General features: G+C 43.7%; 1 protein-coding gene across 17 annotated transcripts in view; it reads left to right on the top strand.

The window, feature by feature from the left end:
- CREB5 (cAMP responsive element binding protein 5) overlaps positions 1 to 27,076 on the top strand; it is a 424,373-nt gene that overhangs the window by 145,634 nt on the left and 251,663 nt on the right. For all 17 annotated transcript variants that reach the window (XM_085005648.1, XM_085005645.1, XM_085005641.1 and 14 more), the window contains one exon: positions 25,595 to 25,767. In XM_085005648.1, coding sequence (XP_084861774.1) covers positions 25,595 to 25,767 — 173 coding nt within the window. The remainder of the gene's footprint in view (positions 1 to 25,594; positions 25,768 to 27,076) is intronic.

Here is a 27,076-nt window from a genome sequence, read left to right as displayed (position 1 = left end):
TATAGTTGCGTGTGTCTGTGAGGGTGTGGGCATGTGCTAATTGAATGGCGACATGCTGTAGATCTTCTGCTGTTGCTCTTTCCTGCAACACCCTTTTAAAGATTCATCCTTGTCGTGTACTTCTTCTTTGCTTCTAACTGCTCTATGGCATTTCATGATACGGATCCACTCATTTTATTCCTCTATGACCACAATCCATTGAGAACATTTTCATCCCCCCAGGAAGAAACCTCACGTCTGTTAGGCATTGCTCCCCAGCCTCTAGCCTCCTTCCCTCTGGTCCTAGGCAACCATAATCTACTTTCTGTTTCTGTGGATTTGTTGATTCTGGACATTTCACGTAAGTGGAATTATATAATACATGGGCTTTTGTGATTGACTTTCATTTACCGTAATGTATCATGTATCAGTACTTTTTATGGCCAAATAATAGTTCATTGTATGGAACTACTGGGATACTCCACATCATGCTTCATAAACTATTGTCCAAAAACGAATGCACAGAAAAAGCGGCTTTTTGAAAATAACATCAAAGTAAATATTTGGAGTTAAGAATTGATCTTTGGTATTTTGTATTATCTTTCTTTTTATGCCCACACTCCCACCCAAGTTACAAACCAAAAGACTTCAAGAAACCCTCCACACAACTTTTGACTAGAATTTTAGTAGGGTCATTTTTTTTTGTTTGTTTGTTTTTGGCCAGGCAAGCACATACGTTCCCTTCTCCGGTATCAGCTTGAGTTTAAACTCTGACACTAGCTTATGAGTCTGATGCTCTTCTCTTGGTCTTTTCTAAACCTGAAACACTTGGCTGTTGGTGAAACATTCTGTGTCTTGAAGGTTCCTTTTGATTCTTGCAGATCCATCTTTTCCTATTCCATGTCCTAGATGATTAAATGCATCATGCCCCAATATATTGCGGAAGGTGGGATCCCAACTTTGGTGACCTGCAGTAGAGTTCTGTGACTTTCCTCGTCATTGGCAAAATGTCTCTTATGATGTATTAAACTGTCTCAAGCTTATGCAATAGAATGAGTGTTGTCAATGATAGATGACATTCCTGGTACCACCCTAATAGCAAAGAATCATTCCAGTCAGAAAAGTAAATGCCAAGGCATTGGAGAAGCCAAATGGATGTAGAGAGAACTAAGCTTACAGAAATGTCCGATTCTAGGTCTTACATGTGTTGGGAACTTTACAAAATTCAGATCACAGAAATCTCCATGCATGATGTTAGCTAGCTCAGTCGATAAAGTTTCCAGAACATCTGAATCTTTACTGCCCTTTGAAAAACATAGCAGATTCTTTTACCCATATGGCCAGCTGTCCTGAGGGCTAATTAACTCAAATCATGTTGCTTTTTTCCCCTGATTACTTCTGTGTTAAATATTACCACACATTATTTTCTCTGTCAGTTTTCCCTAGGCCAGAGGCACCCAAACTTTCTCAGATCCAGGCACTCTTAGTGTTTTAATAATTTTTTCATGGCACACCTTGGCCAAGAGAAATAGCATATCATTCTGCTTATTAAATAATTAGGTCCAAACAACTTCCTAAAAATACAAACATCTCAGTAGCTATTTGAAATAAATAACACAGAGGTATTTTTAAAAAAAGAATATTTTTATTTCAGTCTGAAATAACTAGAATTACTAATGGAGTGTTTGCACCTGTTGGGCTTCCCACAACTTCTCAAACCCTTGAGTCAAATTGTTTGCTGTTGCACATTTTTTTCTTTTGTCTTTTTGGCCCCACCCACAGCATATGGAAGTTCCCAGACTAGGCGTTGAATTGGAGCTGCAGCTGCCGGCCACAGCCACAGCCACAGCCACAGCAACACCAGGTCCAAGCTGCATTTGCAACCTACACCGCAGTTCTTAGCAATGCCGGATTCTTAATCCACTGATTGAGCCTGGGGATCAGACCCACATCCTTATGGATACTAGTTGGGTTCCCCCCTTTTTTTTTGGTCCTTTGTCTTTTCAGGGCCGCACCTGCGGCATATGGAGGTTCTCAACAGCTAATTGGAGCTGTTGCTGCTGGCCTAGGCCAGAGCCACAGCAACGCCTGATCCAAGCCGTGTCTGCGATCTACACCACAGCTCATGGCAACACCGGATCCTTAACCCACTGAGCGAGACTAGGGATCGAACCCACAACCTCATCATTCCTAGTCAGATTTGTTTCTGCTGCGCCACAACAGGAACTCCACTAGTCAGGTTCTTAACCCACCAAGCCACAACAGGAACTCCCCACATTTATTTTTTGTGGGATATTTACTTTTTATCGTGGCGATCACCAAAATCTGGCTTTGGAAAAATGTGATATAATCAAAGGAACGTAGCGTGATCTAATGTTGAAATACAGATGGCCTCAAGCTTGAACAGCGTCCAGAAGATTGCCGTGTTCCCCTCAAACTATACACGATCCGGCAACAACTTTGAGCATTCAGTGTGGCACCCTGGGGCACCTCGGTGCACGGTTTGGGAAATGCAACCCTAGGCATTAAATATGAGTTACTAGAGCAGGCATTAAAATTCGTTCAATCTAGGAGCAACGGGACTTTCTGATTTGTCCTTAAGACCACAATTTCTCTTCAAGGAGTCATATTCTGAAATGTACACCAGTACACCTAGCTGATTCTCATTTTCATAGGAAACGCTATGCTCATGTTCGGGACAGCATTTCTCCCCCTCTCCCTTTGAATCCTTTATCTTTAGAAATACACACAACTGGCTCTTTCCCACCCTTATTCCTTGTCAACAATCACATGAGCGCAAACGACCTGGTGAGCAGTGGTGTTTATCTTATTGGATGCCTGTTGTTTTTGGACTGTCAACTTTCTGTTTTATTTTGGCTTGCGGTTATTATTAAGTATCCTAAGCATGAGGAGCCTAGTGCAGAAGCTGCATGTGGGGAAAGAGGAAAGGCTGTTTTCTCACAGAGGTTACCCATTCTGATACTTGTCATTTCTGATGCTTCGCTTCAAAACCCTTAGTCCCATTTATGAGCCGGCAGATGTCACCTGAACTAAGACCCCAGAGTGCATCAGCCGCTTGCTTGGTTTCACAAGCCTGCGCTCCAGCCTCTGCAGTGGATTTTAATACCTTGGCCTTTGGCTGCTTTTCTGAAAAAGGCTCATGACATCACTAAGCTTCGGGCTCAATGATATTTTAGCCTTATTTTCTGTCTCTCTTTATTCTAATAAAGATTCTGCTCCTGCTGCTTTTGCTATTGCTGCTGCTGCTATTGTTTTTCTTCCTCCTTCATATCTTTTTCCTCCTCCTTTCTCCTCCTCCTCTTCCCACTTCTTTATCATCACCTCCTCCTTCCCTTTATGTTTCTTTTGAGCATGTCCTCTACTTCCCTTGCAGTATCTGGGCCACTGAAGGGCTAAACGCCAAACCCATTGGATGAGTGGCAACAGAAGGCCATGGCATCTCCCAGGTCCCTGCACCCCAAACATCTTTCTAGCAGCCAGGGAGACGAGGGATCACTGCCCAGTTGTGGAAGTGGCTTCAATCCACGTTGGAATGACAATGGCCATCGGTGGCAAATTGTGTTGCTTTACACCTAAATAAGTGGCTCTACCAGAGGCCGACCCTGCTTGCCTCTGTCCCTTCTGCCTTTCCCCCAGCTCTGCCTCCTCTTCCAACTCTCTCAACCGTCCTTTCCTGCCTGCCTCCACCTCTCCGCTCCAATTGTGTATTCCCCCTCCGACTCCAGCCCGTAAAGTGTTCTTGCCGCTGTCCCCAGTCAGGTGGAGGCCACCATAACTCCTGTGTGATATCAATAACCCACGCTGGTGAAGCCAATGAGGTAATTTTCCCCGAAGCTCTAAATATAATTTAACAAGTTAAACACTGTAGCATTGTGGTGAACGCGCTATTAAGGGACTGTAAATTGCTTACATTGCATCAATAAACACAGTGCCCCAAAGCGAGGGGCTATTAAGACTTCATAATCTAAAGCAGCACTAGGAGTATCACCCCAAGGCTTTAACTTCACGTCAGATAAAAACAAAGCGGCTCAAGTCTTTAGTTGATGCCAAATGTACACAGGAACCTAACCAGCTTTAGGGGGTAATTACTTTCTGAGCGCTTGATGTGGATTCACTAAGAAACACATCTGTTATCGAATTTGCCAATGATTAATTCGATTCTTCCATTTCCCCAGAAAATGGGGGAAGTAAAGTTGGTGGTGACAAGTGCCAAGCCCATTGGTATAAGGCCCCCAGAGAATAACGTATCATTTTCTGGGGATAAGAACAAAAGTTTCAGTATAATCTACTCTCACACTTTGGTTATACCCCGTAGAATTATGTGTATAGAAAAAGGTTTTGTGTAATTAAGTTATCTCTGGTGGTGTTGAGAGGTGCAGAGTTTTGAAAGTTAATGGCCTCTTTTGCAAGTGAAATAGTTCATGTTTCAGATTTTTGCAAGCCCTAGAGCTTCTTTGCCCTTCTTCTCCCTTCCCCTGATGTCCACCCAGCCCTAGTCAAATCCTTTCACAAAACACACTCCTGCTGCAATTTCTTCCCAGGTTCGTATCCTCAGCCAATTGGTGACTAACCCTTTTTGTGCTTTAACTATTATCCAGAGTATTTGGTCTAAAGTATTTGCATTCGAGTTCTGGAAAGCTCTTAGCATTTTACAAATGTTACCTCATTAATCACCACGACCATCAGACTGACAGTGTTTGCCTTATATTAAAAGTGGTGGAAAAAAGAAAGCTCAGAGTGGCCTGGGGACCTGACCGAGGTTGCTCGCTGGGTCAGGGTGGGGAAAGAGAGAGAACTTGCCATCTCAGGCTCTGTTCCATCTCCCAGACCTGGCATCCTCTCACCGTTGAGCCCTCTGGGGCAAGGCCGTCAGGTCTGCAGGATCTCAGGGTCACCTTTGTGATTTCCGAGTATTTTTTTTTTTTCTTTTTTTTTTCTAACTGGCTGTCTGAGTTACAGTTTAAACCTGATCCACAGCTCCTGAGTCGGATGAAAAATTTCCTTTACTTTCGTTATAATCAGGCCCATCTTAGTATGGTGGGGACTTTCCACCTGTGCCTCTAGGCTCTAGTGCAAGGTACCATCGCTGGATGGCAGGCGGTAACTATGAGAGAAGGATGGATCACTGGGATTCGGGAGGACAAGCAAAATGTCCTCAGCTCATTTTCTGCCCTTAGCAGTAGCAACTCCCCTCTCAACTGGGCGGTCCTGAGTCTGCCCCTCTGCCTTTTCAGCCCCATCCTTTGGGCCGTGTGGCGTGTTGTCTTGAGACTGTGCCTCAGGGTTCCTCTACCTGAGTTCATCAGCAGAAAGGCATGAGCAGAGATGCTTGAAGGAAGGAGATGGCAGCATTGTTTGACCTGAGCCTGGCCTTGGATCTGGGGCAGGGTTGAAATTCACCCTCTGTTGTGAAGTATGAAGAAGGCAAGATCCAGGAGAGAATTTTTTCACATAGATGACCAAAACCACTTCCAGGTGGTCCAGGCGCCTCTGCTGGGAAACAGGCCGCTCTCCAGGCGATGTTTCCATTGATGCCAGCCCTCCAGGCTTACTGTGCATTATCTAAGCATGGTGTCAGGATTGTTTTCTCTCCCAGCTTTCTTCATGACAATAAAATACACTCCAAGTGGGCTACTTATGTCTTGATGATAAATTATAAAAATCCCAAGATTGAAAAAAAAATGTCTAAACAAGAACGACTTCATCTGACTTCTTCTGAGCGGCTTTAGTGGATTTCCAAATTCTGTGGTGCTGCAGGCCTCCCGCCCACCCCCTGCCCACCCATTGCTGATTTATTTCATAAAACACAATCTAAATCTATCAGGGGAGATGCACCATCACTTTCCCTTCTTTCGAGTAATGCATTTTTGTGTAAACATGTTGTTTATGACAGAACCTTTTACGGATGCTTTGTGTTGCCTTTGCTCAAGAAAATACATTTTAAAAGAATTCTCTCCAGCCTGGCATGTGATGTTTCATTAGCCAACATAACCTTGTTTATTTGCTTTTTAAAATTTTATTTGGGAAAGGAAATCAATTTGCACCCCTGACATGCTGCCAGGTTCCTGTTTATAAGCACACAATAGGCAGCTTGGAGGGGGCAAAAATAGATAGTTTATGATTTCAGCATTAAGTATGACACAATCTGTATATGAAACCATAGAGGCAAGAATGTTTTCCTGTCCCCCAGCCACACTCTGCAGTTGAAGCTTTTTATCAGAGCATTATCTAAGTGACCATGGCATCAAAGGCCCCAATTGTGCCCAGCACTTTACGTGTAAGGAAGCGTTGTCAGAACAAAAGGAGCTCTTTGCTGGTTTTTGTTGTTGTTGAATTTTAGAAAATGCTTGAAGCAACTGGCTGGGACACAGCCTTATCACTAGGCTGTACTCTGAGGAGGCTGAAAGTATCACTGCAACATCAGAGTGTCCTCAGACCCTGTGCGGCCAGAGGGCCTGCGGGGAGAGGGCAGGACCTGAAGGTCAGTATGTCTGTTGTCAGAGAGAATCCCTTCCCCCTCCCTCTGGCCCCTCCTGGTGATGCTGATGTCATCCTCTGGACTTGGCCTTCATTCCTGCCTCCTCTGAGTGTCTGTCGGCCTTTCTCTTCCCCAAGATGAAACCGTTACCTTGCTGGTCCAACATGTTCAGGTCCAAAGGTGGCCCTGAGATAAAGTTACTCTCTCTGCCTCTCAGAAATGAACCTCTCTGCACGCATCCATTCTGGCAGAAAGAGCACTGAATTAGGAGGCCAGAGATCTAGATCCTAGACCCGTCTCTGCCTCCATTCAGAGGCCTCTGGTCTGGTTGCATGTCCTTCTCTGGCTTCCATTTTCTTCTCTGTAATATCAAGGAGCTGGACTCAAGACTCCCTGTGGTAGCTTTCAGATCTAAAGGTCTGAGAGCAGGTGCTTATCAGCGCCATGAAATCTTCTCGAACTCCAAGTTTCTTCCTTTCTGTCCTCCCAGCCCGCATCCAGGCTGGACCCTGTTTGGGGTTTATCATCCGCAGGCCTGTTTCTACTCCTGATGAGGCGAAGATAACGTCATCCTTCCTTTTCACTCTCCCCACTTCCACTGTGTCAGTAATTATTTTATCTTCCCGTGCATTTTCTTTGTTCCTTTTCATGTGCCTAAGTTACCTTTGAAATCAACAATGAACTCTGACGTTTTTCTGCTGGCCAACATCTTTTTGGTTACAGACACGGTGCCTGGAGGCAGGACAGGGTCCCTTGCTGTCCCACCCTGCCAATTGCAGGGTCAGCCTGTAGCCACAGCCTCTTATTAAAGCCCTGACGTTCTTTTCGAATTTCCCTCTAAGTGGCTCTGCTTGGCTGAGCATGCCGCAAGCTCTAGGTATGCTCTGTGTGTGAATCGAGAACATTCACACAAGTGAGTTGAGGAGGGAAGCCCGCTCGGGGGGTGGGGGGAAGGCTTGAATACAAGGGGTATCTTTCATGGTTCATCTCTGTTAGTAATTAGAGGGCACTATTGGATAGATGTAATTGGATCATATCACCAAAATGAAGATAAAAGACCATAAGCATTTCACTCTCCCCCTTCCACCCTGGCTGAGCGTCCCTCCCCTACCACTCCTCAGCTTCCACTTGAATTTTGTTCAGCCCGTGCTAGGGCTCAAGGTACCCAAGTTGTTTTAGAAAGAGTTAGCAGCACTGTGTGTGTGTGTGTGTGTGTGTGTGTGTGTGTGTGTGTGTACACAAAGCTTCTCCAAAGATCCTCAGCTGCCATTAGAACTGCACTAAACACTTTGGGAAGAGTTCTTGAGGGCTTTAATGTCAGGAAAGGAGAGGGAAGAGAGAGAACGGGAAGTGGTACCTTTTCACCTGGTCAGCACATCTTCGGACGTTGGAGCCTAAGCCTCTATCAAAGGTAGAGATGTGAAAGGCTGTTTAAATAAATGGAGCAAGGGACAGGACAAGACTTTGGGGAGTGGCCTCTTCTTTTGCCAGCAGATGATTAGATTTGAAGCCTAAACATTGTCATTGTTCCATGAAAAAGGGGCTGGAGAGTTAGTTAGTGACTCAGAGAAACCCAGTATTATGTATAAGTGCAGAACTTACTTACAGGCAAAGCTGCTTAACTAGGGTAAAGTAATACAAGCAAGTCAGACACTTTGTCCTTCCTTCCTCTTTTGCCCTGACTATGCCCTTTACTGACAATTACACTCCTTTGAAATGGCTTTTCGTACTGAGATTCTGTGTGACTTTTTTTCTCTTTTTTTAAAATTATTTTTATTGTTATTTCCCCAATGCAATTTTTTTCTACTGTACAGCATAGTGACCCAGTTACACATACATATATATACATTCTTTTTTCTCACATTATCATGTTCCATCATAAGTGACTAGATAGTTCCCAGTGCTACACAGCAGGATCTTATTGCTAATCCATTCCAAAAGCAATAGTTTGCATCTATTAACTCTAGGCTTCCAATCCGTCTCACTCCCTCCCCCTCCCCCTTGGCAACCAAAAGTCTATTCTCCAAGTCCATGATTTTCTTTTCTGTGGAATGGTTCATTTGTGCCATATGTTAGATTCCAGGTATAAGTGATATGGTATTTGTCTTTCTCTTTCTGACTTACTTCACTCAGTATGGGAGTCTCTAGCTCCACCCATGTTGCTATAAATGACATTATTTTGTTCTTTTTTATGGCTGAGTAGTATTCTGTTGTGTATATATACCACATCTTCCGAATCCAATCATCTGTCGATGGACATTTGGGTTGTTTCCCTGTCTTGGCTATTGTGAATAGTGCTGCAATGAACATATGGATGCATGTGTCTTTTTTTAAGGAAAGTTTTGTCCAGATATATGCATAAGAGTGGGGCTTCTGGGTCATATGTTCTATGTATAGTTTTCTAAGGTACCTCCATACTGTTCTCCATAGTGGTTGTACCAGCTTACATTCCCACCAACAGTGCAGGAGGCTTCCTTTTTCTCCACACCCCCTCTGGCACTTGTTATTTGTGGACTTATTAATGATGGCCATTCTGACTGGTGTGAGGTGGTATTTCATGGTAGTTTTGATTTACATTTCTCTAATAATCAGGGATGTTGAGCATTGTTTCATGTGCTTGTTGGCCATCTGTATATCTTCCTTGGAGAAATGTCTATTCAGGTCTTTTGCCCATTTTTCCATTGGGTCGTTGGCTTTTTTGCTGTTGAGTTGTAGAAGTTGCTTGTATAAGTTAGAGATTAAGCCCTTGTCAGTTGCATTTTCTCCCATTCTGTAAGTTGTCTTTTTGTTTTCTTTTAGGTTTCCTTTGCTGTGCAAAAGCCTGTCAATTCAATTAGGTCCCATTGGTTTATTTTTGCTTTTATTTCTGTTGCTTTGGGAGACTGACTTGAGAAAACATTTGTAAGGTTGATGTCTGAGAATGTTTTGCATATGTTCTCTTCCAGGAGTTTGATGGTGTCTTGTCTTATATTTAAGTCTTTAAGCCATTTTGAGTTTATTTTCGTGCATAGTCTGAGCATGTGTTCCAGTTTCATTGATTTGCATGTAGCTGTCCAGGTTTCCCAGCAATTCTTGCTGAAAAGACTGTCTTTTCCCCATTTTATGTTCTTGCCTCCTTTGTCAAAGAGTAATTAACCATAGGTGCCTGGGTTTACTTCTGGGTTCTCTATTCTGTTCCATCGGTCTGTATGTCTGTTTTGGTACCAGTACCACACTGTCTTGATGACTGTGGCTCTGTAATATTGCCTGAAGTCTGGGAGAGTCATGCCTCCTGCTTGGTTTTGGTTCCTCAGAATTGCTTTGGCAATTCTGGGTCTTTTGTGGTTCCATATAAATTTTTAGATCATTTGTTCTAGTTGAAAAATGTCAATCTCCAGATTCAATGCAATCCCTGTTTGACTTTTAAGAGCAGATTTAAGTTTCTAAATTCATCTATCAAAGTTTGACACCATTTCATAAAGTGGCTGGTAAGCAATATAGGTATGAAAAGACATGAAAAAAATTTTTGTACCTAGATCTCCAGGTTTCTTTAAAAGTAACCAGACACCACTCGAATATATATACATATGTGTACAAATTTACATATATTTGTTTGTGGGCCAAAAAGCAAACAAATGCACATATAACAGCAGCTTAAATATATAAGCATCAGTGCAGCAGGAGAGATATAGGCTTTTTGTCTGATGACTCACTAAAACTCCTGCAATTTGTATGTATTTCTTTTCCTTCTTTCTTTCTCTCTGGAATAAGAATGGCTTTATATGTGGGTGTCACAAAAGGCAGAATTTGGCATCTGGTGTCTCTCTCTCTCTTTCTTTCTTTTGGCTTTTTTTCTTTTTTGCTGCATGGGGCAGAGAATCAAACCCAGGCTTCCCAGGTGTCACATGAGAATTCTACCACTAAACCACCCATGCACCTGGATGGGTTCCTTATGTGGGTCCCTGACTGCCCTGAGATCTCCTCTTTGTTAAGGGGTTAGAAATACTGTTTGTATATGTATGTGTGACTAGGTCACCTTTCTGTACGGTAGAAAATTGACAGAACACTGTAAACCAGCTATAATGGAAAAAAATAAAAATCATTAAAATTAAAAAAAAAAGAAATACTGTTTCTTAGCCTATCAACTAATCAGTAAATTTGTTCCACCTTAAAGTTAATAGATGCAAACTATTGCCTTTGGAATGGATTAGCAATGAGATTCTGTGGTGTAGCACTGAGAATGGTGTCTAGTCATTTGTGATGGAGCATGATAATGTGACAAAAAAAGAATGTATGCATGTATGTGTAACTGGGTCACCATGCTGTACAGGAGAAAAAAAATTGTATTGGGGAAATAACAATTTAAAAAATTAAAACATAAAATTAAACAAAACAGACACTCCCTCCCAACACACACACACACACACACACACACACACACACACGCACACGCACGCACAAAGTTATCAGTAGAGAAGTGACGCAATAGGATGAAACTGAGCTCACGGTGGCAAATCATAGAATGTTCAAGTTGCCAAAGACCAGGGCCCTGTAGATTTGGCATCCTAACACAAAGAGTGAGAGGTTACAGACGGAGATCATCTAAATACAAATATTTCATTGGCCTTTGTGCTTCTGCTTAGCAAGCCAGCCAGTAAATTCTGAGTGTCTAGGGTAGAAAAATGCAGCTTCTAAATGTATTTACTTTCCTTCCAGCCACCAACTGGCAGAAAGGAGAGTTGAGCTCAGCGCCGTGTTGGCTTTGTGGTACATAGACACCAGGTGCCAAATTCTTCCTTTTGTGACGCCCACATGTAAAGCCATTCTTATTCCAGGCCCATTGGTTTCTCCAGGAGGAATGTTGACACATGGGAAGCTGTGGCCTAAAAGTCAGACCTTGTTTTGAGGCTGCGTAACTGGGTTCAGAAGAGCCATGCCTGTCCTGGCTCATCTCTGTGGGATGGAGCTGGGTTACCTGGGCACAGCATGGGATGGGTACATCTCAGCTCTGCCTTCTATTGTTTTTATCTGTCCAATCTTATGCACATGGGTAAATACAGAGCAAGTTCAGTTAGTGAAGTCCTGCCCTTAGATGTTTCAAATTAAAGATAAGGAAATAAAGATACAGATAACATTTAAAAAAAAATTATAGTAGATGGGGTGGAATGAAAAATGTCACTGGGTCCTAAACTGGGGTTTCTGATCTTTTGAGTCCCTTGGATAGCATAAGGTATATATAAATATATAAAAGATATATATATAGTGTATATACACACACTCTTCTTTGTATGTTTATGCACACAAAGAAGAACTATCTAAAGAAATATAGTAAAAGGTTAGTATTTTCTGCATGTTAGGATAATGGGTAATTTTGTTCCCACTTTTTTTCTTGGTATACATTTTCTCTAGTAAACAAGTATGTCATTAAATACATTGCTTGTCAAATAAAATAATGCAAGTTTAATCAATATAGTTGTACTGCATATTTTCTGATTGTCCTTTCAGGTCCATTTTCCCCCTTTGTGGTCCGCTGTCTGTCCTGCAAAGCTGACCTGTTTACATCATGTGAATGTGTACCTTTGTTAACCTGCGTTCTCCCACTGGATCTGGACCAGTGGCCACAGGGTTGCCCCAGCAGGTTCCAGGGAGAGACGAAGGGGCTCTGAGGGTCTCTCCTCTCAGCTTCTTCGGTTATTTGCTTCTTTTGACCAAGGGTCACAGTTGTGACCAGATACCTCTCCACATAGCTCTCTCTACCCACCCTGGTCCCACTAACCTCCTGTCTCCCCTGAGTCCTGGTAGCCTCTCCCTTCTCTTACTCCTGGAAGCCTCAGGATGCTAATAGCTCTCTGCTGAAACTGACCCCAGGGTCCTGCACTATGCCTTATGCTTTGCAGCACTCTGCCCACAACTTCACAACTAGTTCTTTATTAATCACTCCTCAAATTATCCATTTCAAGCATGCTGTCTGTTTCCTACTGGGACCCCTGTGATACAGTAGTCAAGCTCACTAATTGAAATTGCCCATTTAACTCGTAAGTCTGCCAGATTAACTAATGCATCTGTTTCCTTCTGTTTGACTAGAATCTTTTCAGCATTGTGCAACAGGAGGTCTGATGGCACAGGACAGTGAAATGAAATTTTAAAAATTAAGGAATGTGAAAACTTCAAAAGACAAGAAATGTATAGGAAAAATGAAGGCATGACTTTTAAGGAAATGTTTTTAAAACATGAGATCCAAAGGAGGGAAGTCATAAAAGAGATCCTTGGTGGTTAAAAAAAAAAAAAAAAAAAAAATAGAGCCACGGGATTTTTTTTGTATTTTTCTTTTGTTGAATTCTTGTTTTAAGCCTAAGGATCAGAAATGGTCTGGTGCTTTTGGATTGGAATAAGTGAGGTAGGAGTGGGTATTATGAATGGGAACAGCTGGGCTAGGTAAGGGACATGCGGACTCAAGGAGGCAGAGTTGTAACATCAAGCAGAGTGGCCTGGCTGGGACCTCAGACACGGCCTCCCAGGGAGGTAACCTCTGAGCAAACATTTGGAAGATGGGAGGGAGGGAGCTGGAGGCTAAGAGGAAGGAGCCAAAGCTCCACATGTTAGCAGAATTCTGGGAGGTCAGCGCAAGCCTGGAGCAGAGTGAATGCGTAAGGGGGGTAGGAAATGAGGTCCAGTGATGGGTGTTCCTGTGTAGGCTTTGGGATGCACCTTGCAGGCACTAAAAACATGCAAACCATCTCATTGATCCCTATTGCACTTTTCTGGAAACCTAAGGATCCTGACAACCCAAGTTACTGCTAGGAAAATTTTTAAAAATTGACTCCTAATATTCAGACAGGAGGTCCCGTCGTAGCTCAGTGGAAATGAATCTGACTAGTATCCACAAGGACGCAGGTTCAATCCCTGGCCTCGATCAGTGGGTTAAGGACCCACTGTTGCCATGAGCGTCGGTGTAGGTCACAGGCGCCGCTCGGATTTGGCGTTGCTGTGGCTGTGGCATGGGCCAGTGGCTACAGCTCTGACTCTACCCCTTGTCTGGGAACCTCCATATGCTATGGGTACAGCCCTAAAAAGACCAAAAAAAAAAAAAAAAAATCAGACAGGACTTCCAGAAGCTTCTTTGGGGACTGTCATGTCCAGTTGTGGCCAGTTCTCCTGTGCCACACAAGTGCTGTTTGGTTTGCTATGGTCCAGAGAAAAATGTTCTCTCTTTATGTTCGGATTCATCAAATAAAACAGACCGAATCTCTCACCAATTTCCTCTATTACGTTGTGTCATTTGGGGTTTGCTCTAAGACTTCAGTACCGGTAGCTCTGATTCAGTTTCCTTGGAAGCAGTGGCAATTCAAGGGTACTTATTCAACAGCCACTTTCCAGGATAGAAATATGCTACTTAATTAACATCGATCATTAGAACAGCCTCACAGTAACTCATGTTTGTGAAGCACTGAACAATTTACAAAGCAAAGCCACACACAGTTCCACCAGCATCAAAGTGAAGTGCAGGCTCTTCATTCTCCATTGTTGCAGAGGGAAGTCCATCTTGTTGCCCATTTTCTTGCCACTGAAGGTCCCATTTCCATTTTATGTTCCGAGCATAATGTTGCCAGATATTCAGGAAGGCAGAGGCTCAGCCAGTGCCCCAGGCAAGGGAGTTTTCCAGCAAATTCGTTTTAGGGGCCAGCCCCTACCTTCCAGCTCTTTGTGCCAGGAGAGCATAGCTGGGAGAGGGGGCCTGGCAAAAAGTCTCTCCTGAGACCTGGGGCGTATCATTAGCAGCTTTCAAGAGAGCGCTCCGTTCTCTTTCTGGCCGTTAAGTAAAGCTTTGATTTTCCTTGAAATGCTGAAGGAATAGACCTTCAGCACTCCCTGTGGTAGTTTTGAGCGCACTCTTATTTTTAGCAATTTGACATTTTCTGGTAAGGAAGGGAGCGAGATGTGTTCAGTCATTCTAGAACGGGCTGCTTGCCTCTTGCACAGCCATACAGGTACTCAGTGTGGCTTCTCAGCATCTGCCTGTATGCTCAGTGCTGCTCTCCTGATACGAAAGCTGCTTTTCTTCCCTGTGCCACACAGAAGTGCGAGCCTGGCAATGCCATCCGTGCCGTCTACTTACCCTTCCTGTACCTGCCTCAGGACCCCCAGTTTTTTGCTTGTTTCTCATCATTTCGCATTGGTTTTTCCTGTTTTCCGATTGCTGAGAAAGGCCCGTCTGGTGCTCAGGTTTGAGTTGACTGGACCCGTGGTCCATTCGAGGAGCCTGCTGAGTGTGTTCCGGGCTCTGTGTGTTGCCTTACCAGACTCAAACCAGCACATAGTCTCTCTTTATGTCTTGGGCTTCAGATGACCGTGTGCCCAGCCACGACAAGAGGAGACTGTAGATTGATGGCTCATTACTCCCATATCGTCACCTCAGAGATTGTAATTCATTTGTCCTTTCAGTCATCAGTCACTGAGTCATGTGCCAGGCACGGGGCTAGGCCCTAGTGATAAGAAGAGGACACGGGACGAGCACTGTCCCCGCCTGCCTGGAATTTATAACATGGTGAATGGACCTAGGAAGCTGCTGTGGGATCAGGATAAGCAGTGCGAAAGCTCTCTTGTGGGAAATCAAGAGAAGCCGGCTGTGGGGCTCGTGATGGAGGCAGCATCATCAGACTGAAGAAGTTAAGCAAGATCATGTGCTTAGTGGTGGATCAGACGGAAACCCGGACCTGTTGCCTAGCCCTCTGGCCTCCAGACTAGAGTCTGGTCGGCTCTAGATGATGTGTCCTTTCCTCCTTCTATAGCGTGTGTGTAAAGGTATTTTTCAGATTAATTTGTTTTTCATCCCCTTCGATCCCTAAATTTCCATATTCCCTCCCAATGGTTGGTCCTCCAAGAGAGTTCTTTTCTTTTTTCTCTTTCCACAGCCTGAGCTACATGTACTGTGTACTCAGTCAGTCAACATCTATGTGACAGGTGATAGGCATTGTATTAAGCCCTGAGGACAATGATATGAAATTAGACTCCGTCCCTGTCACCGAAGGGTTCACAGCTAGAAGGGGAAAACTGACCTTAAGCGTATAAGCGAATGGACCAGTGTGTGGTAGGAGCTTGGGAAGAAGTATGTGTGGTACGGGATGGAGGGCAAAGGAGTGGTTAGTTGATTATGATACGGCAATCTGGAAATAATACTGACCACAGGTGCACGCTGTGACAAGGCTCTGAAGGAGCGGATTGGGGTGCTGCGGTAGGAAGTAGCAAGGGAGGGTGTCGTTAGTTAGGGCGGGGGTATCAGCACTGGCAGTCGTCGTGATCCTTCTCCCAAGGACGGTAATGACTGCAAACGTTTGTTGGACATGTAATGTGCCCAGCATTGTACTCAGCTCTCTGCGTATATTACCTAATTTAATCTTTATAAAAATCTTACGAGGTAGGGGTGTTCCTATGGGACAGATGAGAAAACTGAAGCCAAGAGAAGCTATAAACTTACTCAAGATCACCCATTACTCGTTTATTCCCCGAATAATTGAATTTATTGCACATCACGAAGTGCGTGTCATGGAGCAGACACTGGCTCTTCTCAGATAAACATGGAATGTTCCCTTTTTCAAGTGTCCTGGAGGAAGTATTCTTGGAAATACATCAGGCCTTCTAATGGAGGCGTGGACCAGGTGCTGTGGGAGAGCAGAGCAAGGAACAACCAAGGGGGCCAGAAGGAGGAGGGGGGGGGCAGGCTCCACAGAGGAGGGGGCATCGGAGCTGGATCTTGATGAATGAACTGACTGCCCAGAGGAAGTATTATGCGCAAAGGTGAAAAAGAGACATGACACGGTGCGGAATAGTCAGGAGGCATTAAGGTCTGTGTGTGAGAGTGGGAGGCGAGGGGATGGGGAGGATGGGTTGCCAGGAGGTGATGTGGGGAAGATCGATTGGGACTAGATTGGAAAAGGCTGAAGTCGAGGCAAAAGTACAGGTAGGAGGTAACGGATGGCCTGCAGAAGGGTTTAAGAAGGCTGGTGCCAGGCTGGAATGCACAGCTTTCTGCAAGAAGATGCTTGAGAAATGAGGAAGCTTTTACCAGCGACCAGTGAGTGCATTCCATATCTTTTTCAGTGTGTTAGACTAGTTTCTAACTTCCAGGCTATCTGTAGATACAGCAACTCCAGAAATTTGCTCCATGTAGTTCTAAGTAACCCAAATGAAATACTTGCATCCTTCTGTCCCTTGTATCCCATATGATTACATTTAGCAGAAGCTACCAAGCCTGTAACACGGAGATGAAGGTGGAGACCCGGACGGTCTAAGACCCTGAGAATCTTAATAGGAAGGAGCAGGATCTTTGAGAGACACCCCAGAACTGTTTCTCACAGTCAAGGGTGGCACCTGAGAAGACATTTATTGTCTTGAGCATTTTTTACTACAGTACTAAATGAATAGCTATAAAATGCTTACAAGGGATGGTTTAGGGCTCCATTGCCTCAAACCCAGTATTAGAAAGGAGGGCTGGGATTGGAGAAGAGCATAGACCAGTCAGACGGGATCTTACTGCTTGTATCCTGCAGACTGAAATCTAGAGCCCCCACCCCCCATCCCCTGGCCTGGGCGGGGAGTTGGGGGGCTGCCTGCTCCCTGGGGGGGTGGACTAGGGCCACCGAGGGATACAGCCGTGTGCAGGCTGCCTTTCTACCCATTGCAAGGGATGTTGCCTTAGAGGTGGAACTTGATCCAGACATCAGGGAAGCAGTCTTTCTCAGGCTTTTTCTGAGTTTGGAACTCTTACCAGTGAGTGAGCTCAGGACAGTTGTTTGTTTGTTTTGGTAGTTTGATAGAAGTATTGTTCGACCCTATTTTTTTTGACAGCTTCCCTCCCCTAATCCTAATCTGCACTATTCATTGTAAAGCAGTTTAGAAATGCCTTTGCCAGCAACATGACCTTCAGACAAGGGCCGCTAATCAATCACTTTGAAATGAATTAATGGTGTATTCCCAGGCTTTTCTAGGTGTGAAGACAGTGGTGATGACATTGATCCAGATTAGTGGTATGACAGATAGACTGCAATTCTCAGGTTCACATGCCAGCATCAGTTCATAACTTCTTTTAATATCCATAGAAAGGATATCAGGTACACTTTATTTTTTACCGTGTCACCTTCCACCAGAAAATATTTTTACAGAGAGACTGTAGAGTCAGCATGGCTTAGTGGATAACAACATGGATTCTGCAGCCACACTGCCTCATTCCAAGCTCCTCCACTTACTGGTTGTGTGACTTTGAGCAAGTCTCAACCTCAGTTTCTTCATCTGTAAAGTGGGAATAATAATCCTACCAAACTCCTAGCCTGATGATAAGGATTAAATCAGTTTTCTGACATGGTCATGCTGTGTAAATGTTAGCCATTGCTTATAATATTTCTGTTAATATCAGTCATAGGGAGTAGCCAACCCAGAATGAACCATCACTCTCTGAGCCTCACATTCTGAACGTTATGAAAAGGGAAGAAGTACACATTTGCTGTCAGGCACTGTGATGGAACATCTGTTATCTCATGCGAAGCACACTGCAATCCTGTCCATTAGATGGTTATCTTCATTTTAAAGATGAGGAAGGTATGGCTCAGAGAACTTAAATAACATGCCCTAGATGATACAGGGCTGAAGGACACTTGAGCTGGAGGCCAGTGCTCATGTTTTCTTCCTGTACCTTTCTTCCTTTTAGAATTCTCCAGAGATAAGTGGCAAACTCTGGAAAAAAGAAAGAAAGAAAGAAAAAGGATTTAAATGTGCATGTCCAGGCTGGAGTTTTCACAGTGCCCTGTGCTCTCCTTTCTTGTGGAGCTTGTTTGAGATGGCTTCTTATGTGGTCCATCTTGCACTGTGTGACTATGCTTAGGAGAGAGAGGCAGGCTGTATGGCCCCTGGGCTCACGCACCCCCTGCCCAGCCTCTTCCAATACCTCACTGTCTCCTCTGTCATGGAGCAGCCCACCCTCTCAGTAGGATGCAAAACACTCATACTATTCCAGCTCCTGAGAGCACCAGCAAGGAGGAGTCAAGACCCTCCAGAATCCCTCCTGCACCTCCGGAAAGCCTAGTATCTTCCAGAATGTCAGAACCTTGGTTATTCCGTGACTGTCTCAGACATCCTTTGGATGCAGTTCATGGATGTTTACATCTGGGAAGTTCTGAAAGTCTTCCTAACTGCCCGGGCCTCATTAAGATGCAGACAATTCCAAGATTGCACAACTCAACTTGTAAACGCCTGTCAGGATGACCCTGGCACTTTGTGGAGAAACTTACAAAGTCTCCACACTTTGGCAGTTGGAAAGAATATAGATTTGAAGATAACATTTGGGGACTGTATGGGAATCAACATCGTTTTTCCGGGTATGCTCCAACCTTCACTTCCATTTGTGGTCCACATCCCTTCATCCTTCATTACCACACCCTGAAATTATAGTTATTTGTAAGAGCATGGACTTATATTCCTATACATCAGGTTGTTTTTTTGCATATTGTATTCCAAGCCCATGCATGCACAAGGACAATTACCACTCTACCTCAAGCTCCCTGACTATGCAATCAAGACTCATTATTACCCTTAAGGTTCTCATCCCATTCACACCCTTTATGTCTCAGAACAACAGTGAATGGAGAGCAGGGTATAGTGCAGGGCATAAAGGGAAGGAGAAAGCCAGGGACATGCGGAGAAATTTGAACCAAAGGGGATGAAAACTTAGGTGACGATGGTTTGTCTGAGAAGCTTTCTCACCTTTGATGTTTGAGAAATTTTACTTTTTGTTGGATCTGTTTCTTGAATCATGATCCCTTGGGTCTGGTGGAAAGCTATAATTTTCAGGAAGGCTCATTTCTGCAAAGGCGTATGGTTATAGAGAAAAATCAATGTTTGTAGGCCCATGAATCAGAGTCTAAAAAGTCTGTTTGGATATTTAGTGTCTCATAAAATGTAACACAGAAAGACTTGTGGTGTATCAGAGCTGGAAAATATCATGGAGCCCATGTGGTCCAACCCCCCCTCCTTTTAGTGATGAGGCAGTGGAGCCAAGGGAAGCAGAATGATTTATGCAGGTTACATGGCTACAAGAAGAGGTAGAGAGACTGGACTACAAGAGACCTCCTAACTCCTAAGCCAGTATATTTTCAATATTATCACACATTACTAATCATTTGGAAGCATTTGAGCCAAAGTATGAACTATGTACTACAAAAGCGAGAATCTTAGCAAGAAGAGACCTTGGAGGTTACCTAGTGCCATCACCTTCCTGCCACCAGGAATCCTCTTGGTGGCATCCTTGACAGAGGGCTACTAGTCCCCACTGGCTTTAATCTAATGCTAGGAAGCTTAGTATTTTATAAGGCAACTTGTTTTGTCTTTGGCTCTCCCTACATATTGGTAAATTGATGACAAAAGAAGGTCGAATTTGTTCTTTTAAAGCATCCGTCCAGAAGGAGTGAGTGTGGCCAGAGGTGCATGGAATGGTATTAGTGATGGTATAGAGTTTTACTCTTTTTTTTTTTTTAATCTTAAAATTAGGAAAATAATGCCTATCTTACAGGGTCATTGTGAAGATTAGAGGTGCAGTTTATAAAACATCTACCATAATAGCTGCTTCAATAGGTGCTTAAATTGTAGTTATTGTTGGCTTTTGTCGTTATGATCCCATTTTTTGAAATTATGCCCTCTGGAGCAACATAGACTGTGTCTAATCCCACAAATATTTGAAGGCAGTTAGCATGACCTCTAAGTCTCCTTTTATTCAGACTAAATTTTCCCTGATTCCTCTACCATGCTTCCTGCCATGCATTTTGGATGCCTCCATTGCTTTCCTTCCCTCCTATTTGTCAATTTCCCCCTCAAAATGTGGTGCCCAAATGTAGTCAGTCCGATACGCTCAACGGTGAAATAATTACTTCCCTTGATCTGGACATTGCCCTTCTCCTACAACAACCTAGATTTATGTTAGCATTTTTGGAGGCCAGATCACACATTTGGCTCAAGTCAAACCTTGTTCTACTCTCCAGAATCTTAGTGGTGGCTCCCAACATTGTGTCAACTGCAGATTTGACAAGCATGATTTTTACATCTTCATCCAAGCTGTTGATAAAAATGTTGAACCAGAAAAGGCCAAAGGCTGAGCCTCCAGCAACACTTCAGATCCTTCCCTGTGTATTGACATCAGTCCATCGATTTGGTGACATTGTTTCACCAGCTCCAAGTCGAAGCACCTATACTCACAAAAATAGCTCAGCGAGATATAGTCACTCTTTGTGTTTTTGAAATTGGATATTTAATTTGTCTAAAGATAAAATGCCATTCTTTTATCAAGGAAGACAGGTTTTGAACCCATAATTGGGAAAATGTGAAAATAATTTCATGTTTGAGTTACTATGTAATGTTTAAAGAAAAAAAATCATCTTCTCTCAAAGTGGAATGATAATGCTTGCCTAAATTGTTTATTTTTCCAAAATGTTTTAAAATTACTTTCTGGGTCTGGGGGAAAGGAGCCTGGAGACTTTGCAGATTGCATGTGTAAGGCAGAAAGGAGATTTTTGAAAAATTAGAATCTAATTTTCAGGAGCCTTTTCCATCTCAGATGGAAATCACAGAGACAAAGAGATATCCTAAAAATGCTGGTGGGGGAGAGGGGAAGTGTGCCCCGACGGTCTTTTTAAAATTAATTTTAATGATTCTCAAAGATGATTTTTAAAACTTTTGGAGAGGAGACATACTTCTTTCTCTCATTTAACATGCTTTACTCTGAAGAACTCACACCAGTTTTTTTGCACCAAGTTTTAAAACTTTGAACCAAGTTTTTCTTGGTTTTCCTGGTGGAGATAAAGAATGGTTATGGACATCGCTTGAGCCAGAGTGCTCAAAGACTTGATGCTCATTTCTTGTTATCTTCCTTCAGGGTCTCATTTAATATTTTTTCAAAGGCTCTACTTGAACAAATGCTGTTGGAAAATGTTTTAAAAAAAGACTTTACTGTCTAATCTTTGTTCCATGTTTGTGGCTGGCTTTCTTCCTTTCTTTCCTCCTTTCTTTCTTTCTTTCTTTTCTGGCCGCTTCCGCAGCATATGGAAGTTCTTGGACCAGGGATTGAATCCAAGCCCCAGCTGCAACCTATGCCACAGCTGCGGCAGCACTGGATCCTTCACCTGTTGCACTGCCCTGGAGATCAAACCCACGATGCCTCAGTAGGAACTCCAAGTGGCTTTCTTCTTAATTTTGGTCTTCTCTGTCTCTCTAGACCATAATGAAACAAGTATCTTAACATCTAACATATCTTTTTTTTTTGCTTTTTAGGGCTGCACCCACAACATGTGGAAGTTCCCAGGCTAGAGGTCAAATTGAGCTGTCGCTGCCAGCCTACACCACAGCACACGGCAGTGCCAGATCCCCAACCCACTGAGCGAGGCCAGGGATCAACTCAAATCCTCATGGACACTAGTGGTGTTTGTTTCTACTGCACCACAACAGGAGCTCCCAACATCTAACATATCTTAACATCTATTATTGTGAGCATACTTTGAGATTTGAAGGTAAATAAATAAGAAAGTTAGCATTCTCAAAAACTGCCCAGGGAATACAAGATAGGATTTCATCATACTGAGTATTCTAGCAATGTCATTTTATCGCTCACTCGTTGTCTCGATATTCACTGTGTGCCTGCTCAATGCCAGGCACTGACCTGGGCAATGGAAACTCGGTGGGGAGTAAAGTCAGATTTAGTCCCTTATCTCGTTGTACTTATATCGATCAAATCATTGAAAACAATTGTAAGCTTGTGAAAAGCGCTGTGAAGGAGGGGCGATGGTTCCCATTCTTGGAGCGGTTGGGGGAGGCTTTCTCACATGATGCTTCATTTGCGATTTGAAGATGGAGTCAGGGGAAGAGCACAGGGAACAGAAAACAGCACATTTAGCTCTGTGCTGAAATGCAGCATGTTCAGTATGAGAGGAGGAAAATTCCAGTGGGTGGCATGAATCACAGAGAGCAAGAGAAGTGGTGTGAGATGAGCTGAGGAGGTGGCAAGGCTCTCACACAGACTTTGGAGATCACACAGAGAGTGCTGGCAGTGTCTAGTGAACTGTGAGAAACCATCTAAGAAGCAAGGCAAGGGTGGCCAAGGTAGGGGGTTTGTGCGCAGTGTGATGACTTGGGCCTTTTGAAAACGTGACTGTGGCTGTGGTACGGGAAAAAGGAGGAAGGGATGTGAAAGTCAGTGACAGGAGACCAGTTAGGAGATCCCTTGTCCAGTCCAGGAAAGAAGAAGACAGTAGTTGGGTGGAAGAAGAGATGGAAAGATAGAAAGAGAAGAAGGATGCTTACAGTGAATTCACAGGAAGTGGGGACCACGTATGGGGATGATAAGAAAGCGGTGCCAGGAAGTTCCCATCGTGGCTCAGTGGTTAACGAATCCACCTGGGGACCATGAGGTTGCGGGTTCGATCCCTGGCCTCGCTCAGTAGGTTAAGGATCCGACGTTGCTGTGAACTGTGGTGTAGGTCACAGACACGGCTTGGATCCCGAGTTGCTGTGGCTCTGGCATAGGCCAGCAGCTACAGCTCTGATTCAACCTCTAGCCTGGGAACCTCCATATGCTGTGGGAGCGGCCCTAGAAATGGCAAAAGAAAAAGAAAAAAATTAAAATTAAAAAAAAGAAAGAGGTGCCAAAAGGTAACTTAAGGAGGGTTCAGAGATTTTATATCATTGTTCATGAACTTAAAGAGATTATTATTTAAAAAACTGTCAGACTCACAGCCATGGAAAACAGATTTGTGGTTGCCAAGGAGGGGGGAAGTGGGATGGACTGAGAGTGTGGGTTCTATTACATTAAAATGGATAAGCAGTGAAGTCCTACTGTACAGCACAGGGAACTATATCCAATCTATTGGGATAAACCATGATGGACGGTAACATAAAAAATATATATGTGTGTGTGTGTGTGTGTTTATGACTGGGTCACTTTGCTGTACAGCAGAAATTGGCACCACGTTGTAAATCAACTACACTTTAATTAAAAAATATGTACATCAAAAAAAGAATAATAAAAAGTTATAACAACAAAAAAAGAAATTATCAAAGCTAAGAGTTGCCTAAGGAGACTTGACGAATAAATGGACCGTGATATCCTAGATGGGATCCTAGACAGTTAAGTGAAAACTAAGCATGAATAAAGCATGGGCTTTAGATAATTTCTTAAAAATGTTTATCTCCGTCGATAACTTTTGCTAGCACAGCATTGCAGAAGTAATTCCAAAGAGAGAGCCAGAGATCCTTCTGTGCCTCAGCTCTGTTATTGTTAAAGTAAGTGATCATGAGCCAGACGAACATTTTTCAGTATCTTTAAGGATCTAAACAATGGCAAAAATAATGCTCATAATTGTTTACATCATTACAACCTCCTTTAAGACCTAGGAAAATAAGTTCGTTAAGCTTCACTTTCCAAAGAAATTGCAATTATCCTTACTTGCGCTATTATTTTTTGTGTGGTTCTCTATGCCTCTTGAGCCTATAAAAAGAACTCAAGCATATCCCTGCCCTGCCACCCCAATACAAGTCCCCACTTCCTTTCATCTTACTTTAACCAACCACAATATTTTCCCATGTCAGAAAGCCCTGCCAGGGTATAAGAGGAGCCTTTGGGTCGTGTGTGTATATATGTGCCTGTTCGTGCCTCTGGACTCCCACGACAGCATGGCCGGCTCACAGTCCAAGCCAGGTGCCCAGTTTCCATCTGGACTCCTGAGAGATTGTGTGGTCAGGATTTAGAAATCAGAAACCTGGGAAAGGTGCAATGTGATGGATACAACCACCCCAAATACCCTATATGTTATCACCATCACTTAACACGTAGTGCAGGAAATCCTGTTCTTTGCAGAAGAACTTCAAAGCGCCACTTCTTGTACTCCTGGGTAACATTTGTTTATTTTTTTCCTTGGCTAATCCCAAAGCGCAGACAGATACATATTTTTCCTCTAGGAAATTACTAGCGACACTCCATTTCTTTCCTGTCATCCTCAACCCACTGTCCAACGGACCTCTCAGATTTCGCTACCCTTCTGGGCTGAAGAGCTGTACCTGGCTGTTTATAGAGGCCCGTTCACTTGTGGTGCTTTGCCTTGCACCTTTTTTTTCCCCTCCAGGTTCTGAATTTCTCACATTTCCGCCCTCTTCTGCCTCAATGTGAATCCTCTCTTGTTGTCCCAGTGACATTCATTTCTGGGAAGAACTGTCCTTTAAGCAGCTTTATCATGCCTATTGTACCTTACTTTTGACCTTTAAACAGAGAAGGCTTCATTCAAGCCACTGGCAATAAACACATGAAGTTAGGTCTCTCAAGCTGTCTCATTTTTCTCTTCACTACGTTCTGCAGGCAATGCGTGTTTACTTGCTCTTCTCCAAGCAGCATGGGATAGAGCGATGAACACAGCATTCTATGTTCTAGAGGGAAAGGCAGTAAACAAGTAAACAGACAAGCAATCGTCTGTGTTCCATTATTCCGTAAAATCGCTAGGGATTGATCTTACAGACGTACAGCCGAGAGTCGTCACTCTCGCTCTTGTCACTGGATCCTAGACCCCATGTCATCTTTTCAAGTCATTCATCCTCTTTCCCTGGGTTGTTGACTTGGGTCACGAGGACCTGGATTATGGTTTGGGGAAGTAGTTTCCTGGAAAAAAATAAGGAGGTGGTTGACCACTCTTATAGGACTGAAAAAACATGGCAAGTGTGCTTGCCATTCAAAGCAGGGTGCTGAATGGCTCTTGACTCAATCACAGTATTATGCACTTATCACAGAAATCATTTTCAAATGCAATACATACCACACCAAGTCAGAGCAGATATGCACTAAACATCCCTGATGGAAACCTCACACCAGGATGGCGGCAGGGCGATTAGTGAACTTCCACGTATTTTCTTATGTGCTTTGCTCTTAAGGTGAATAGTTATTTTTCATCTCCTCATATCTGTAAGTTAAACAAGATAAATGGACCCATGGCTTGCCAGAAGCCATAACTCTGTATTTAGCTGACATGGCCAGATTCCCCATTTTGGCCTTTGAGAGCTTGAAAGTAGAATAAAGCATTAATCTCTTCTGACCCTTTCCCCTCTGTCTTCTCTGGGCAGAATATCTCGATGCATAACGCGGTTGGTGGGGCCATGGCGGGGCCTGGAGCTCACCAGCTCGGCAGCACCCGGATGCCCAGCCATGACACCAGCGTTGTGATTCAGCAAGCCATGCCGTCACCCCAGTCCAGCTCTGTCATCACACAGGCACCTTCCACCAACCGCCAGATCGGGTAAGGAGACCTCCTCGGCTGTCTCTGGGTCCTGGCTGGAGCTCCAGGAATGTTCTGGTCTTTCTCCTGGTTTCTAGTACCAAGGTTGGCTGAGACAGATGTTGGTTTTCCTGGCTGGTGTGATAATGCCTAGAGTGCAGAGTGGTGTTTTCATGGGAAAAGGGAGGAGGGAGTCTTATGTTTGGTGCAAGCTCTCTGACCCCCACTTTGGGGAGAAAAGCAAGTCATTGTGTCATTGTTTCTTCAAATAAGATTCTTGAATTTTTTTTAAATGACCGCGGGGAAACCCCATGGAGAGCAGAGCACCGTTCTCAGGACACGTGGTTGGGGATGGCAAAGGGAAGTTTCACCCATCCAGCCTCCTCCCCAGCAGAGTGAGTCCCTCCATTCCTAAGACCTAAGCCCATCACCTGTGTCTTTGGTATGTTTCCACAGTCCCCCTTCCCTCGAACATTCTTCTTTGCTTCTCTTCCTTGTTAGTACCACCAGTTGGCTCTCATTTCTCTGCTCAGGTCCATATTCATTCCTGGAGTAGACAACACAAAGAAAGCAGACCCTATCTCTCTCATTTATGTAAAAAAATACAGTACCGAGGCTTTGAGAAAAATTGGTAGAATGGTCCCAGACACTGCGTGTTCTGAGATGGAAAGGACACTCGGTCCTGAGTATCGTCTTGTTACTCTAGCTCTTGTTACTCTAGCCCTTGTTACTCAGGGTGTGGTCTGAGGCCCAGCATCACCCAGGAGCTTCTTAGACATGCAGAATCTCTAGCCCAGCTTCCCTCTCTCCAGAATGAGGGTGGTGTCTCTATTTTCACCCTTACAAGGGTAGAGGAAAAAAGACATAAAAGATTTAACAGTGCTTGGGATCTTAGGAAGAAAAGATAGTAACTTAAGCCAAAGAGCTATGATAAATTTATATCACTGGATGCTGAGAACTGCTTGCTCTTTGTTCCAGAATTCTCTGTTTAAAATAGGAAAGGGAACTTGCTGTGTTTGATATATGCACCAGAATTAAGTTTGAATATTCCGTTGAATGTTAGATATGGTGATTTTAAGAAAAAAAATTAGAAGCTGTCCCTATTTATAGCCAATGTGTCTTTTCCCTTCCTTGTTTTAAATGCCTGTAAGAATTCCCTCCTTAGAATGTTCTAGAAAGGGCACCTTGTCACTCACACTTCTCAGCCCATCAGGATGGGTTGTGACGTATGGCAATAAACCTTAACAAATGATAATTGTGGGTAACGACCATTTTTGTGAGTTTGCCACGGGTGCTTTTGGTTTCCCATTCAAGAAACAGAAAATTTCAT

Source organism: Sus scrofa, chromosome 18 (assembly GCF_054392235.1).
Source record: "Sus scrofa isolate SSC_HxYL_T2T_F1_AM1 chromosome 18, Sscrofa_HxYL_maternal_Yorkshire_Landrace_v2.0, whole genome shotgun sequence".
Taxonomy (NCBI): Eukaryota; Metazoa; Chordata; class Mammalia; order Artiodactyla; family Suidae; genus Sus; species Sus scrofa.
This window is presented reverse-complemented; position numbering and strand designations above follow the sequence as displayed.